Source organism: Muntiacus reevesi, chromosome 5, assembly GCF_963930625.1.
Source record: "Muntiacus reevesi chromosome 5, mMunRee1.1, whole genome shotgun sequence".
In the NCBI taxonomy this organism is placed as follows: Eukaryota; Metazoa; Chordata; class Mammalia; order Artiodactyla; family Cervidae; genus Muntiacus; species Muntiacus reevesi.
The window spans coordinates 89,171,439-89,183,741 of record NC_089253.1 but is presented as its reverse complement, the minus strand read 5'-3'; the positions used below and the strand labels follow the sequence as shown (position 1 = coordinate 89,183,741).

General features: G+C 56.1%; 1 protein-coding gene across 1 annotated transcript in view; it reads left to right on the top strand.

Annotated features, from left to right (window-relative positions):
- PEX14 (peroxisomal biogenesis factor 14) overlaps nt 1-10,387 on the top strand; it is a 136,472-nt gene extending 126,085 nt beyond the window's left edge. Inside the window, exons 5-9 of the mRNA XM_065935776.1 lie at nt 222-307; nt 3,453-3,555; nt 4,731-4,828; nt 8,141-8,232; nt 9,906-10,387. Of these exons, the coding sequence (XP_065791848.1) occupies nt 222-307; nt 3,453-3,555; nt 4,731-4,828; nt 8,141-8,232; nt 9,906-10,353 (827 nt within the window). The 3' untranslated portion in view covers nt 10,354-10,387. The remainder of the gene's footprint in view (nt 1-221; nt 308-3,452; nt 3,556-4,730; nt 4,829-8,140; nt 8,233-9,905) is intronic.
- The last annotated feature ends 1,916 nt before the right edge of the window (nt 10,388-12,303 follow it).

Genomic DNA, 12,303 nt, shown 5'->3' with positions numbered 1-12,303 from the left:
CCCCCGCCTGAGCCCCTTGAAACAACACCCCACGGCAGGCACAGCACAGTCTGGAGGCCCAGGAGGAGGAGGGAGACAGCCGAGCCCCATTCTGATGCTCACCCCCCATCTGAGCATGAGACACACCCCGACTGAGACAAGGAGCCTGAGTCCACACGCTCTGTGCCCCCAGGGGATGCCAGGGCCTTTCCTCCTGACCCCAACTTTTCTCCTGACCCCAGGCCCTGCGGGCTCCCGGTGGAGAGACTACAGCGCCTTGGCCATCATCATGGCAGGGATCGCGTTTGGCTTTCACCAGCTCTACAAGGTAAGCCACCCTCCCTGCACCCCCTTGGTGCTGCCCTGAGCGTGGGGACATCAGTGGGCCTGCACGTAGTGGCCCAAATGAACGTGCTCTTTGGAGGGGCGTCCGGGTCAAATCCTGGTCCTGCCCCCACCCAGGTGGGTGTGCTCAGGGCCTTCAGACCCGCCTCACCTACAGAATCTCTCCTCCAAGTCCCTGCCTGCTGCACAGGGTGACAGGGCCCATGACGCAGAGCCATGTCAAGTACTGAGGATGTTGCCCAGCATGCTCTGAGCAGGCTGGACCCTCTTAAGAGACAGAACAATGTGCAGTTAAGACCACAGAGGCTGGAGCCTTGGCTGCCAGTGTCACATCCTGGCCCGGCCACTGGGCAGCTGTGTGACTGCAGGCTCAGCGGGCTCACCTGTAAAACGGGACAATAGGATCTACTTCAAGAGGCTGTGGTGATGCTCACAGCAGTGGGGCTCCTGTGGAAAGGACTGTGTTCCCAGCACGTTGCCGGTACTCTGTACCCTCTTGTTTCACCTGAGTATTTAACACCAGCTTTGAGAAACTCAGTGTGATCATATTTACTACTTTTTCCTCCTGTATAGTTTGTTGGCTTTCATGTAAATCTAGGGTTTTCCCACAGTCTTCGCAGTCAGCCCTCAGGGTCTCAGAGTTCACTGCTTCCAGCAGAGCCGCAGGCGTGAAGTAACATTTACTTACTTGACACCAGATCCTGATCAGACACTAGTGACCACGTACTGACTTTGATTTGAAGCATGCGAGTGTTTTTTAGAAGATACAGAGCCAGGGTAGGTAAAATAGAGACAGAAGGTAAACTGGTGGCTGAAGGACTTAACCTCTGCCGGTGCTGCAGAGAGAGGTTCCTTTCTTTCTGAGCCCACCTGCAACTCCATCCCTCCTTTGGAAATTTAAAAAGAAAAGAATCTGAACTATTGGCTATACTCCCAATATAAAATAAAAAGTCTGAAGAAAAAAAAAGACTCTGAATGAATATCCAGACCCATTCCATAACTTTGTTTGGCTGTTCCGCGCATCTTGTGAGGTCTTAGTTTTCCGACCAGGGATCAAACCTGTGCCTCCTGTATGGAAGCTTGGAGTCCTAACCAGTGGACACCAAGGGGATTCCCTCGTGTTGTAACTTTTAGCACATGGAACATGTTTTCACATTGTTTCCTGGGACTCTTAATTTTTGACTGAAGTGAAGTTGATCTTTTCAGTGTAACATTTATTCTTGAAGTTGAAAGTTTCCACCTTAGAAACCGGGAAGCAGGATGTGGTGGGTCCCAGGACTGCTCCCTCTGACACCGTGTGTCTGCTCTCCCTGTGTGCTCAAAGCCTGTCGTCTCCAGTCCCTAAGTGCATACAGTCACTAGGAAGGAGAAAAGGCTGAGACAGAACTCTCTATTCCTGTCCAGGCTCTGCTGAGCAGGACCCACTTAGTCACATGGCTGCCCTCAGGCAGCCTGTGATCTGGTGGAAAGAGAAGGCGTAGCTCTCCTTGGAGCTGAGCAGAGATAGCATCAGTTGTTTCCACCAAGCTCTGATCTTTAGTCTTTGCTTTAAGAAAGAAGAGACAGAAAAGATCAGTCACCATGATGACACGAGAATTTTTAAAATGCCTGCTAAATTAAAAAACAAAAAGAGAGGTAAGCTCTCATTTTATAAATACCTGAAGATTCAGGCTGGGAATGTGTTCCTTTCCTTGGAATTTTTGATCTTAGAAATGGAGTTTTTAGTCCATTACATGTATAGAATTTCTTGACTTTCATACTTAGGAAATTTCCAACCTGGAACGTAAGGCTATGTTTGATGAGTTTCATCTAAGTTGTGGGTAATAAACTCACACAGTGGTTGGAAAACACTTTGTGAAATAGGAAGTGCTTCCCTACGTGTCCTAAACAGTGGTCTTCACTCAGGAGTTGCTCTTGAAATGAGCTCTCCCACAAACCCCTGTGAGAGACCCCATTTCCCTCCCTCAGTACAGAAGCCTTAATGGAGTAGTTGCTGTCTTTTCCTGTCTGCGCCTCAAATGGAATGAGAACTAAAGTCTCCCTTGGTCATACTTGCCAGTTACCACCTCTGCCAGGCCCACACTGGGCACCCCTGGTACCGCCCCAGTAAGCCTGGCGACTGGTTTCAGGCCCCTGAGATGGGTGGGCGCCGAGTCCTAAGATTGTGGAGTTTGGAGCCTGGATTCTTTCATCCAGCAATCTCAGTGGGCAGCTTGCTGTCCACCTCCACCCTGGATACCTCTGAGCTGGCCGCCAGTCAGCGGCTGCACCCCACCTGCCTTCTTCCTGAATGTTCCGGGACTCTTATCTTCGCCTCGTCTGGGACCCCCACGTCCTGGGCCCCTTGTTTGGTTTGCTCCGCAGCACCCACTTCCTTTTGCCCTCATGGTCAGTTTCTCCCACTTCTGCCCCTTCCTCCCCCTCTGCCCAGTGTCTCCATTCTGGGAGAATCTGGCTGCGTTTAACTCTTACCTGAAGGAAGCCTGTTCACAGCATATAAGACTTTTAGGAAAGACTGGGTGTGACCACCTTAGACGGCTTCGGAATACCCACACATTACCTGCTCCTAGTGAAAGAGCCAGAGGCCCTGCAGATCTACTGTGGGTTTTGATTTTGTTTCTTCAATAATTTCTAAATTTTACTTGCTTCTTTCTGAATGGATAATTCGTTCCCTTGGTACAGGATATGAAAGGTTCAGAAAAATGTACCGCGAACTTCCTTCCCGCTCCTCCCTGGAAGCCACCAGTGGTACCACTATCCTGTATAACCTTCTACAGTTTCATCATACAACTTCTAAAGTAGAGTTCTGAGTATTCTTGGTCACAGAAACTCTCTATATATAGCACCATTTAAAAAACTGAAAGAACCCGAAAGTACTCCATCACAGTCGGTCAGATTGATTTTTTTGTGTCCCCATTCCCTCCTTTTGATCCCGACTCAGGAGTTTTCACATGGTTCTACTCGCAGCCTCCTCTAACTTTCGGATGTCTTGTTCACTTACGGCGTTGGCCTAGGGTTTCCAAGGCCCAGGGGTGACAGAGAGGAAGTTGCCAGGTGGAATTGAAGAGCTGGTTGGGGAGTCACCCCAGGTACATACCCATCCCTCACGCATCCCCCACTCCCTGCAGAAGTACCTGCTCCCCCTCATCACGGGTGGCCGGGAGGACCGGAAGCAGCTGGAGCGGATGGAGGCGAGTCTGTCGGAGCTGAGTGGCAGCGTGGCCCAGACAGGTAAAGATTAATGACTCCATCAAGTCACCCCTCAAAGCCTTCTCCGAGCAGCCCCTTCTCTGCCCCCTCCCCTCTCCCCTCCGTCTCCACTTTATATGGTGACTTCATTTATCTGCTCTGAGAATCTGTTCACATTTGCAAATGAAGCCGCCGTCATTTCGGTTTAATTTGAAATTGCTTGTTTACTGTCGGCGCGGCCTCAATTAATTATGTTTTTACGGAAAGGCTCCCAACCTCAGAATATTAATAAGGGGAATAAAATGACAGCCTTTCTAAGGGCTGTAAAGTTCATTTTTAATTTCTGCTTCCATGAGGTTTTCAGGGGGGTTTTCAGCAATTTTCCCCCTTCTCTCTAAGAATCCCATGCAGGGTCAAGAGAGGCTGTAATTACTGCGGCTCCGGGGACCCCGGCCACCTCCTCTGTCATTGACTCCACGGGGCCCGCGTTCATTACCCGGTGCCCCATTGGTGGCCCAGATTAGCTGGGACCTGTCGCTCCAGGGGTGGTTTTTCCTCCTATATAAGCTTGTTTACTAGATGGAGGCTCAGAATCTAAAAACTTGGGCACAGAGAGAGCCGCCTGTCCCAGACCAGAGTCTGCCCCTCAGGGTCATTTCTGTGTAGCAGCCGGAAGCCCTCCGGGGCCCAGACCCTGCCGGTGAGTCTCCTCGAGACTGACAGTGAACAGGGCGCTCCAGCAGCCTCGGGGTTGGGTGGGGAGGGCAGGAGGGAGCCACATGGAAGCGAGATTAACGAGATTGGTGGTTTTTAACCACTTCTGGATGCTGTGGACCTGAGCTGTGTGTCTCCCAGGATCGAAGACTCTGCCTTGAGTTTTACAAGGACACAGTGAGGCCCAGGAGATGAGGGAGGCAGGCAGTCCCGAGGTTGGAAGAGCCAAGCAAATCATAAGCAGATATAATTAGAGGGGAGAGGTTTTGGACGGATATACTGTTGACCATGGACAACTGCACAATAGAAAGATAAAGTAGAAATACTAGAGGTTAGATACAGTGCAGGTAGATTACCCAGAGTGCAGATGAATTATATGGATTGCTGGAGGGCGGGGGGGGGGTGTCTGCAGATAAATTAGAGGCAGCGGCTCATAGGTGTGTGGACAGAAGGGGGAATCTTCATGTATCATTAACAGAGATGCGCCTGCTCTCTCCTCCCAGTGACTCAGTTACAGATGACCCTCGCTTCAGTCCAGGAGCTGCTGATTCAGCAGCAGCAAAAAGTCCAGGAGTTGGCCCATGAACTGGCCACAGCCAAGGTACTTGTCCCTGACCCTCCGGCCTCTCCAGGCTCTTCTTGCTTATCCTTGTGCCCAGTTCACTGCGCGTCTGATGCCCTCTTCTGATGCCGGTTACACTGCCCTTGTGGAGAAAGGAGGCGGTCACCAGGCGGACGATGTGGCATTCAGTGACAAGGGCTGTCCTTTCTGTCTCCGAGGCCCATACCCCTGACCATGACAGCACATACTACAGCTCTGGTGGTAGCTGGCGTAGACACAGGATGGTCTCCACCTACAAGTTAGGTCACAGGCCCAGCGTTGCCAAGAATAGTTCTGGGGAACAGGGTGGGAGAAGGGTGCCCAGGCCCTGGGCTAAAATGTGGCTGTTGGCGAGTTCTCTTAACCTTGGTCTTCGGGTCCGGTAACCCCTAAAAGATGCAGACCCACCTAGGATGACTGAGGTGGGTTCATTGCCTCACTTCCCACATCTGGAGCACCCATGGCAATATCAGATCCTGGGATCAGACTGCCCAGGTTAAAGCTCTGTGGCACGTGCTTGCTGTGTCACCACAGACAAGTCACTTGCCATCTCTGATTCTCAGTTTCTGTGTCTGTAAAATGGAGCTGTAACCCTAGCTGCCTCATTGTGTGCACCTGCTGGGAACAGTGCCTGGCTACTGTCAGCTCCCAGGATCGCAGCTTCTTGGCCTGGGCTCTGTGCATGTGTGACATGGTGTTCCTGACACAGCCTGGCCCAGGAGACAGTGTTCCACAGCGTCCGCTGCCCTCCCCACTCCATCCCCACCTCCCGTGTAGCTTTATGGCTGCTTCCATGCAACTCTGACCCCAAGGAGAGAGAGGTGGCTTCCTGCAGGAGAGCCCCACTTGAGCATACCACTCGAGGTCCCTGTGCTCCTGAGAAAAGGGTGCCTGGGAACCCCCTTGTGGGGTTCCCCACCCACGGAGGTGCCGCCTCTGCACGTGGGCGTGGTTACCAGTGGCCACTGCCAGCCACTTCACACCCTCCCCGTGGGCGGCAGTCCATAAAGCAGCCAGGGAGGGGCTGACAGCCCATGCCCTACTCTGCTCCATTATCTTTGGGAGCGGCGGCCTGCCAGTGGCCAGAAGCCATTCCGGAAATTGGAAAACTGTTTTCAGACCCTAAGCATTGAGATTAAGACCACATGTTGCTTTTTAGAGGGGAGGGGGGCCCAGGATGGCGTTGGTGGTTGAGAGCTGCCCCTGGGTGTTTCTTGAGCTTGTTTCCTTGATGTCCCCCCACCCCTAGCCCTTCTCATTCTCTCCACCGAAGCCAGGCTCACTGTGTGTGACTTCGGTTACCCCATAAACCAGAGACTTAGAGCTGTGTTTTCTCAGCTGTAATGTAAGTTTTTATATCTGGCTTCCAAACTCCTACTGCAGCACTGTAAAAAATTAAAAAGAAGAGCGTTAAGTAATTAAAAAACCTACATAAAACTGAAGGCTGGGAGTTTTCTACAACTGTTTTTTTTTAAAGAGACTGGCTAAAAAGCCCCAGATGTCAGATTTTATTTCTAAATCCTGGCATCTGGCACCAAATGCGTTTGGAAATTTGAGTCCTTTGTCGGCCGGTGAGTGGAAATTGCTCCCTTGTTAATGGGCTGCGATAGCTTTCAGGGCCTCTGAGAAGCCAGCACAGTGGCTGCTGGATCTGTGCTGTCTGGTGGTCTGGAGCGCGGACCCTGAGGGGATGTGTGTGAGGGCAGCAGGCGTCTGTGCGTGCTCGCTCCAGGCTGCTCCTTGTAGGGGCTTCTTCCTGCCAGGCTGTGCCCGGCCAGGCTGCTTGCTGGGGCTTCCTTGGTGGCCCAGTTGGTAAAGAATCCACCTGCAATGCAGGAGACCCGGGTTCGATCCCTGGATTGGGAAGATCCCCTGGAAAAGGAAATGGCAACCCACTCCAGTATTCTTGCCTGGAGAATCCCATGGACAGAGGAGCCTGGCAGGCTACAGTCCATGGGGTCGCAAGAGTTGAACATGACTTGGCGACTAAACCACCATTAGGCCGCTTGCCTGGGTGGTGCCCACAGCAGCCCCCGCTGTACCTCCGAGCCCCGCAGGCTGGTGGGAATGTGTGGAGCCCTCCGTTCTGCCAGCCTGGAGTTCCCCGCTTTCTCCTGAACTTGTGGCCCGGGGGTTTTGTGTCAGGTGGGAACAGTGGTGTCAAGGGGCAGGAGCCTTGCACCTGGAGGTGGCCTCTAGCCTGGAGGACCGAGTCCCACATACCTGGAATTGGCTCGTAAGTACCTCACAGGCACCTGGGCCACAGGCAGCTCCCTTTTGGGGGATCACTGTTTTGACTTTCCTCTCCTCCGTTTATCCCAACAAGATTTGCTGAAAAAAGGTGTGGTTCTCTGAAGTTAACATGGAAAGTGGTGTCAAAATTCAAAGGAGAAGGCGTGCGGAGGAGGCTGGCATTTGTCCAGGGTCATTGTGGCTATTCCCTCCCCCCCCCCCACCCCCGTGGGCCCTCCTCCAGATCATTATCTTTCTCTCTGCTGAGCCTCAGGATCATCCCAAAGAGCGCATGTCAATGGGCTGCCTGGCTGGGGCTCCTGACTTTGCAGGCAGTGGGGCCTGATGTCACAGCAGTGTGGGGAGGGGACACCCAGGTGAAGCCTGCCTTCAGGGTTCATTAAGAATGGGGGCCAGGGGATGGGCCAGGCAGGTGCTCAGGTGTCCCCTTGACCCTCCACAGCGGCTCCAGGTTCCAGGCCCTGTGGTTGGAGGTGGCTGCCTGTCTTATCCCCAGGGCTCCCGTGGGTGTGTGTGGGGGGGTGTGATCTCTGCAGGGAGAAGGTCTTAGGTGGAAGGAGTAGTTGGTGTAGAGATGGAATTTATCTTCTTAGTTTGGTTTTAATGAAAAGTTTCAGACACGCATGGAGTAGCAGGCCACTCAGTGAACCCCCATGCTCTGGCCACACAGTGCAGCCGCGGCCTCGGGCCTGTCCTGCCCGAGGTTATTCTGAAGCACATTCCAGACGGCGTATCATTTCACAGTGCAGACACTTCAGTTTGTATCTGTAAAAGATGAGGGCTCTCTTGTTGTTTTATTTTTTCATAACCAGGATGCCAGTTACACCTGAATACATGTCATGTTTCCCTAAGATCGTCAGCTATCCAAATTGAGTTGGGAGGATGTTTGTTTTAAGGGAGTTGTCATTTCAGCAGAGATCCAAGCAAGCAGACCCCAGAACGGGCCGCAGCAAACCTTCCCGAGGGGGTTGGGTCCTCCTGCCGTCCCAGCATCTGAGTTTGGAGGGGTGGGAGGGAGGTGCCACACTGATCCTCAGTCCCCTCTGTTGTGACTTTCAGGCCACCACGTCCACCAACTGGATCCTGGAGTCCCAGAACATCAATGAACTCAAGTCGGAAATTAACTCCTTGAAGGGGCTTCTTTTGAATCGGTAGGAGTTGCAAAGGCGTGGGCTTCTGTTCCTCTCTCTGCCTGGGACTGGGGAAGGGGCCTCTTGGGGCCCATCCAGCTGTTGCCGTTGTGGGTGGTGATGGGGCATCTCCTGGGGCAGGGGCGCCCCGTGTTTCCCACCCTGGATTGAGCTGTGTCATTCAGGCATGGAGTTTGGGAATCTCCCGCGATTCTACCTACCCTCCCCGGCAAGTCCCTCCCTCCCCGCTTTAGGAGTGACCGTCTGAAGGGCCCACAAGAGTTTTGAGATACAAACAGTTCTTGGCCCTGTCCATACCTGGTCAGGGACAGCTGGGGCCAGAGCAGGACCTTGAGCAGAGGAGCGCATCCCTGCCTTCCGGGCAGGGTCACTCTCTCTGTCCTGAGTCCTGGGAGCTCTCAGTGACAGCTGGGTCCCAGAGAAGGATCCCCCCGAGGGCCAGGCCAGGGGTCTCTGTTCCCGCTCAGTTTGAAGGGCAGAAGAGATTGATTTCAAGGCAGAAGGTTGCGCAGTGCCCGTCCCCCACCCCTGGCTCCTGTGGTCTCTGTGTCATTCTGCAGGGACAGTGCAGCCCCAAGAGGAGGGTGACCGACTAGTCCAGGCTTGCCCAGGTCTGCCTGATTTTGAAGCTGAAAGTCCTGTGTCCTGGGCCCCTGGGACAGTTGGCCACCCCACCTGCACAGCGCCCTGGGGCTTAGTGGGTGGCTGAATGAGGCGACACTTCACTCCAGGTCCAGGATGAGGGGCTGGCAGGGTCTTGTGGTCACAACCAGAGTACCCAGTTCTCCAAGTCACCCATGTTCAGGCTCTCTCTGGGGACAAAACTATGGCCTTAAGAGAGGTGTGGCCAAGCTTGGTGTGCCAGCGGGCTGCCCCTCAGGGACATGGTGAACACCGAGGCCCTGGTGGTGGGCTTCACGTGGCAGGGTCTGAGGGGAAGGACTGTCTGGGACCAGAGCTGGCAGACAGTCCAGGAGGCAGCAGGCCTTTGTCCTCTGGTCTCAGGCTAGGGTGGTCTGGTCCCACCTGTTCTCGAGCTTGATTTCCAAGCCCTGGCTGCCAGCCCAGGGCTCAGGGCGGGGATACAGGAGTGGGAGGGGAGAGCTGGCTCTTCTGTCAAGTGTTGAGCTTGGAAGTTTTCTAGAAAAGTCCAGGTCTGATGACTCTGACCCCGTGGCCCAGGCCAGGCTCTGCTCTACCCATCTTTGCTCAGACCAAATTAGAGTGGAGGCCCAGGGGTCTTGGGTTCCAGGATTCTGCCCTCAGCCCTTGCTCGCTGCCCCTCCCAGGGCTGGAGACTGGACACTGCTGTGAGGACCGGAGGGAACGGGCTCTGGGGTGTGGCAGGCTCCCCAGGGCCAACTGTCCTGCAGCTGCCAGGGAGGGTGGGCCTGACCCCGGGCAGAGGGACCACGGATGGCACCCTGAGTGGGAAGGGTACTCTCCGGGCAGCCCTGATGCCTCTGGCTTCTATCTCAGCTTCTCTAACCTCCAAGGAGCCAAGAGGCCTGTTTCCAGAGGAAGGGAAGGGAGGGCAGCAGGCGTGTGTGGCGGAGTCCCGTCCTGTCCCCTGTGGGCTGGCCCTGGCCCTGCTCACCGTCCACTAGCGTTGGGGTTCCGGAGGGGCGGCTCTGCTGAGGGCAAACCCGGCAGTATTCTCCCTTCTCTACCAGGAGACAGTTCCCGCCCTCCCCGTCGGCCCCGAAGATCCCCTCCTGGCAGATCCCCGTCAAGTCGCCCTCGCCCTCCAGCCCTGCGGCGGTGAACCACCACAGCAGCAGCGACATCTCGCCCGTCAGCAATGAGTCCACGTCGTCCTCGCCCGTGAAGGAGGGCCACAGCCCCGAGGGCTCCACGGCCACGTACCACCTGCTGGGCCCCCAGGAGGAGGGCGAGGGGGTGGTGGACGTCAAGGGCCAGGTGAGGATGGAGGTGCAGGGCGAGGAGGAGAAGAGGGAGGACGAGGAGGACGAGGAGGACGAGGACGTGAGCCGCGTGGACGAGGAGGACTGCCTGGGGGTGCAGAGGGAGGACCGCCGGGGTGGGGACGGGCAGATCAACGAGCAGGTGGAGAAGCTGCGGCGGCCCGAGGGTGCCAGCAACGAGAGCGAGCGGGACTAGGCGGTATGGGGGGCGGGGCCCGGGGCGGGGCGGGGCCCGGGGGCGGGGCAGGGCGGGGCCTTGAGCCGGGCAGGCAGAGCCTGGCCACCCAGACTGCCTGGTCAGACAGGCCTCTGACCTTGATCTCATTCAGATCGAGGGCTCCGAACTCTCTGGGCTCAAGCCCCTCAGCCCCCTCCCAGACAAACGTCCAGTCCAGGGGCGTCAGCTGAGCGTCTTAGCCAACCTAACACCGTGCATGACAAGAGGTAATTTTATTACCTGACTCCTGACCCTCGCAGAGGGGGAGCCTGGGGACCCGGCGTCTGCCGGCCCCTCCCTCTGCCCCGGCCCCTCACTACTTCTCACCAGTGGCCACGGGGGCCACACTAGTGATTCCAAAAGCTACGGCCCTGCGCTCCCCACCCCCCTCCCCCGGGCGAGGGTCCCTCGGGCCCCCCAGCCAGGCCCTGCCTGGCGATGCCGCCCGTGTGTGCTTGTCACAGCCCCGGCCTGGTCACCCGCCACACGTGACAGCGCACTGCTCCCGACCGCTGGCTTGCTGCATGGTGGCTCTGCTACCGCTCTGGGGAGATGTCCCGCCCCACCAGGACCAGGCTCGGGGCCCTCCTGTCTGACCCCGCCCTGCCCCCAAACGTGTTCTTTTGTGTGATCAGGTAATAGGTATCAGAATATAAGATCTGACTGTATATAATTGTAATAAATACAAGTTGTCACTATTTAATTCCTGCCTATGGCTGCCTGTGTGCTCACGGCACCCCAGGCCTGGGGGTGGATCTCGGCCAAGGCCACACCAGGTGGGTCCCAGGACGGGGACGCGGGGGCAGGCCCAGGTAGCCCTGTGGTGGGCCTGCCTCCCTTGTCCAATCCCCTCCACCAGGCAGGTGTCACCACTGCTTACCCACAGTTGGAGGGTGTCGTCCTGGGTCTGGAGCGGCTGCCGCAGGGTGACATTCTGCCCCAGGAGGAGAAGGGACCTCACGTTACTGTATATAGACCTGGTGTGGAGTGTGATGAGCTCACCTTCCTTAAATGGATGCGTGTGCTCCCAGGAGAGAGTGTCTCGTTCCCTCTTCCTCCCCCGTCTCCACTCCCTCTCACCCTCCCTGTCTCCCTTTAACCTTCACACAGCATTTAGCTAAACCCAGGAAAACAGCACAAGATGCTCCTTCCGGGGAGCCCCCGGGGCTGTGGCCGTTGGTGCAGGGGTCAGAAGGCCTGGTCCCATCCTGGGCCTCGTGTAGACACAGGCTTTGGAGACAAAGTGCGGGGACCGTGGAGGTGGAGCTGCAGCGGGTATGTACCCTCTGGGGAGTGGAGGGGGCTGAGGCCTCCTGACCCACTGCCGGCCTCCCACCCACGCAGCTCTGGGGAGGGAGGAAGCCACAGGCCGAGAATGAGACACTTGGCAGGGGGGTGTTCTGTCTCAGAAAACATTTCCACTCTCACCCAGGCCCCTTTATCGGCTCCTGCAGTGAGCTCCTTCCTGACTGTCAGGCAGGGGCCCTCACCCTGCCTCTCTGAGTGTCCAGCCTGCTCCCTGGTTTGCCAGGTTAGATCTTTGATTCTCATCACCTCACATGGTGTTCTGGCTTGTGCTCCCCAGGGACCAGCAGAACCCCCACCCCCACCCCCTTCTGAGTCACCTCTGCCTCTTGCCACCCTCACAGAAGCCAGGGTTCTCCATCCCCAGGGCTCCCCACCTCATCTGGATACAGGACCCAGTTTTTGGGAGTCATGCAGGCAGACCTGAGATGACAAGCAGAGAGGGGGCAGCCCGCTGGGTCAGAAGCACCCCTTGGCCTCGGGGGCTAGAGACGGGATTCCCCCAGACCTCCTCGGGGAATGGAAGCCTGGGTCCTGTGTGAGCCATCTCGAGGGCTACCCCTCTGCTTGGTGACATTTCTCATGGCCTCTCACTTTGCAGAGGTCTCTCTTGCAATGGGACCA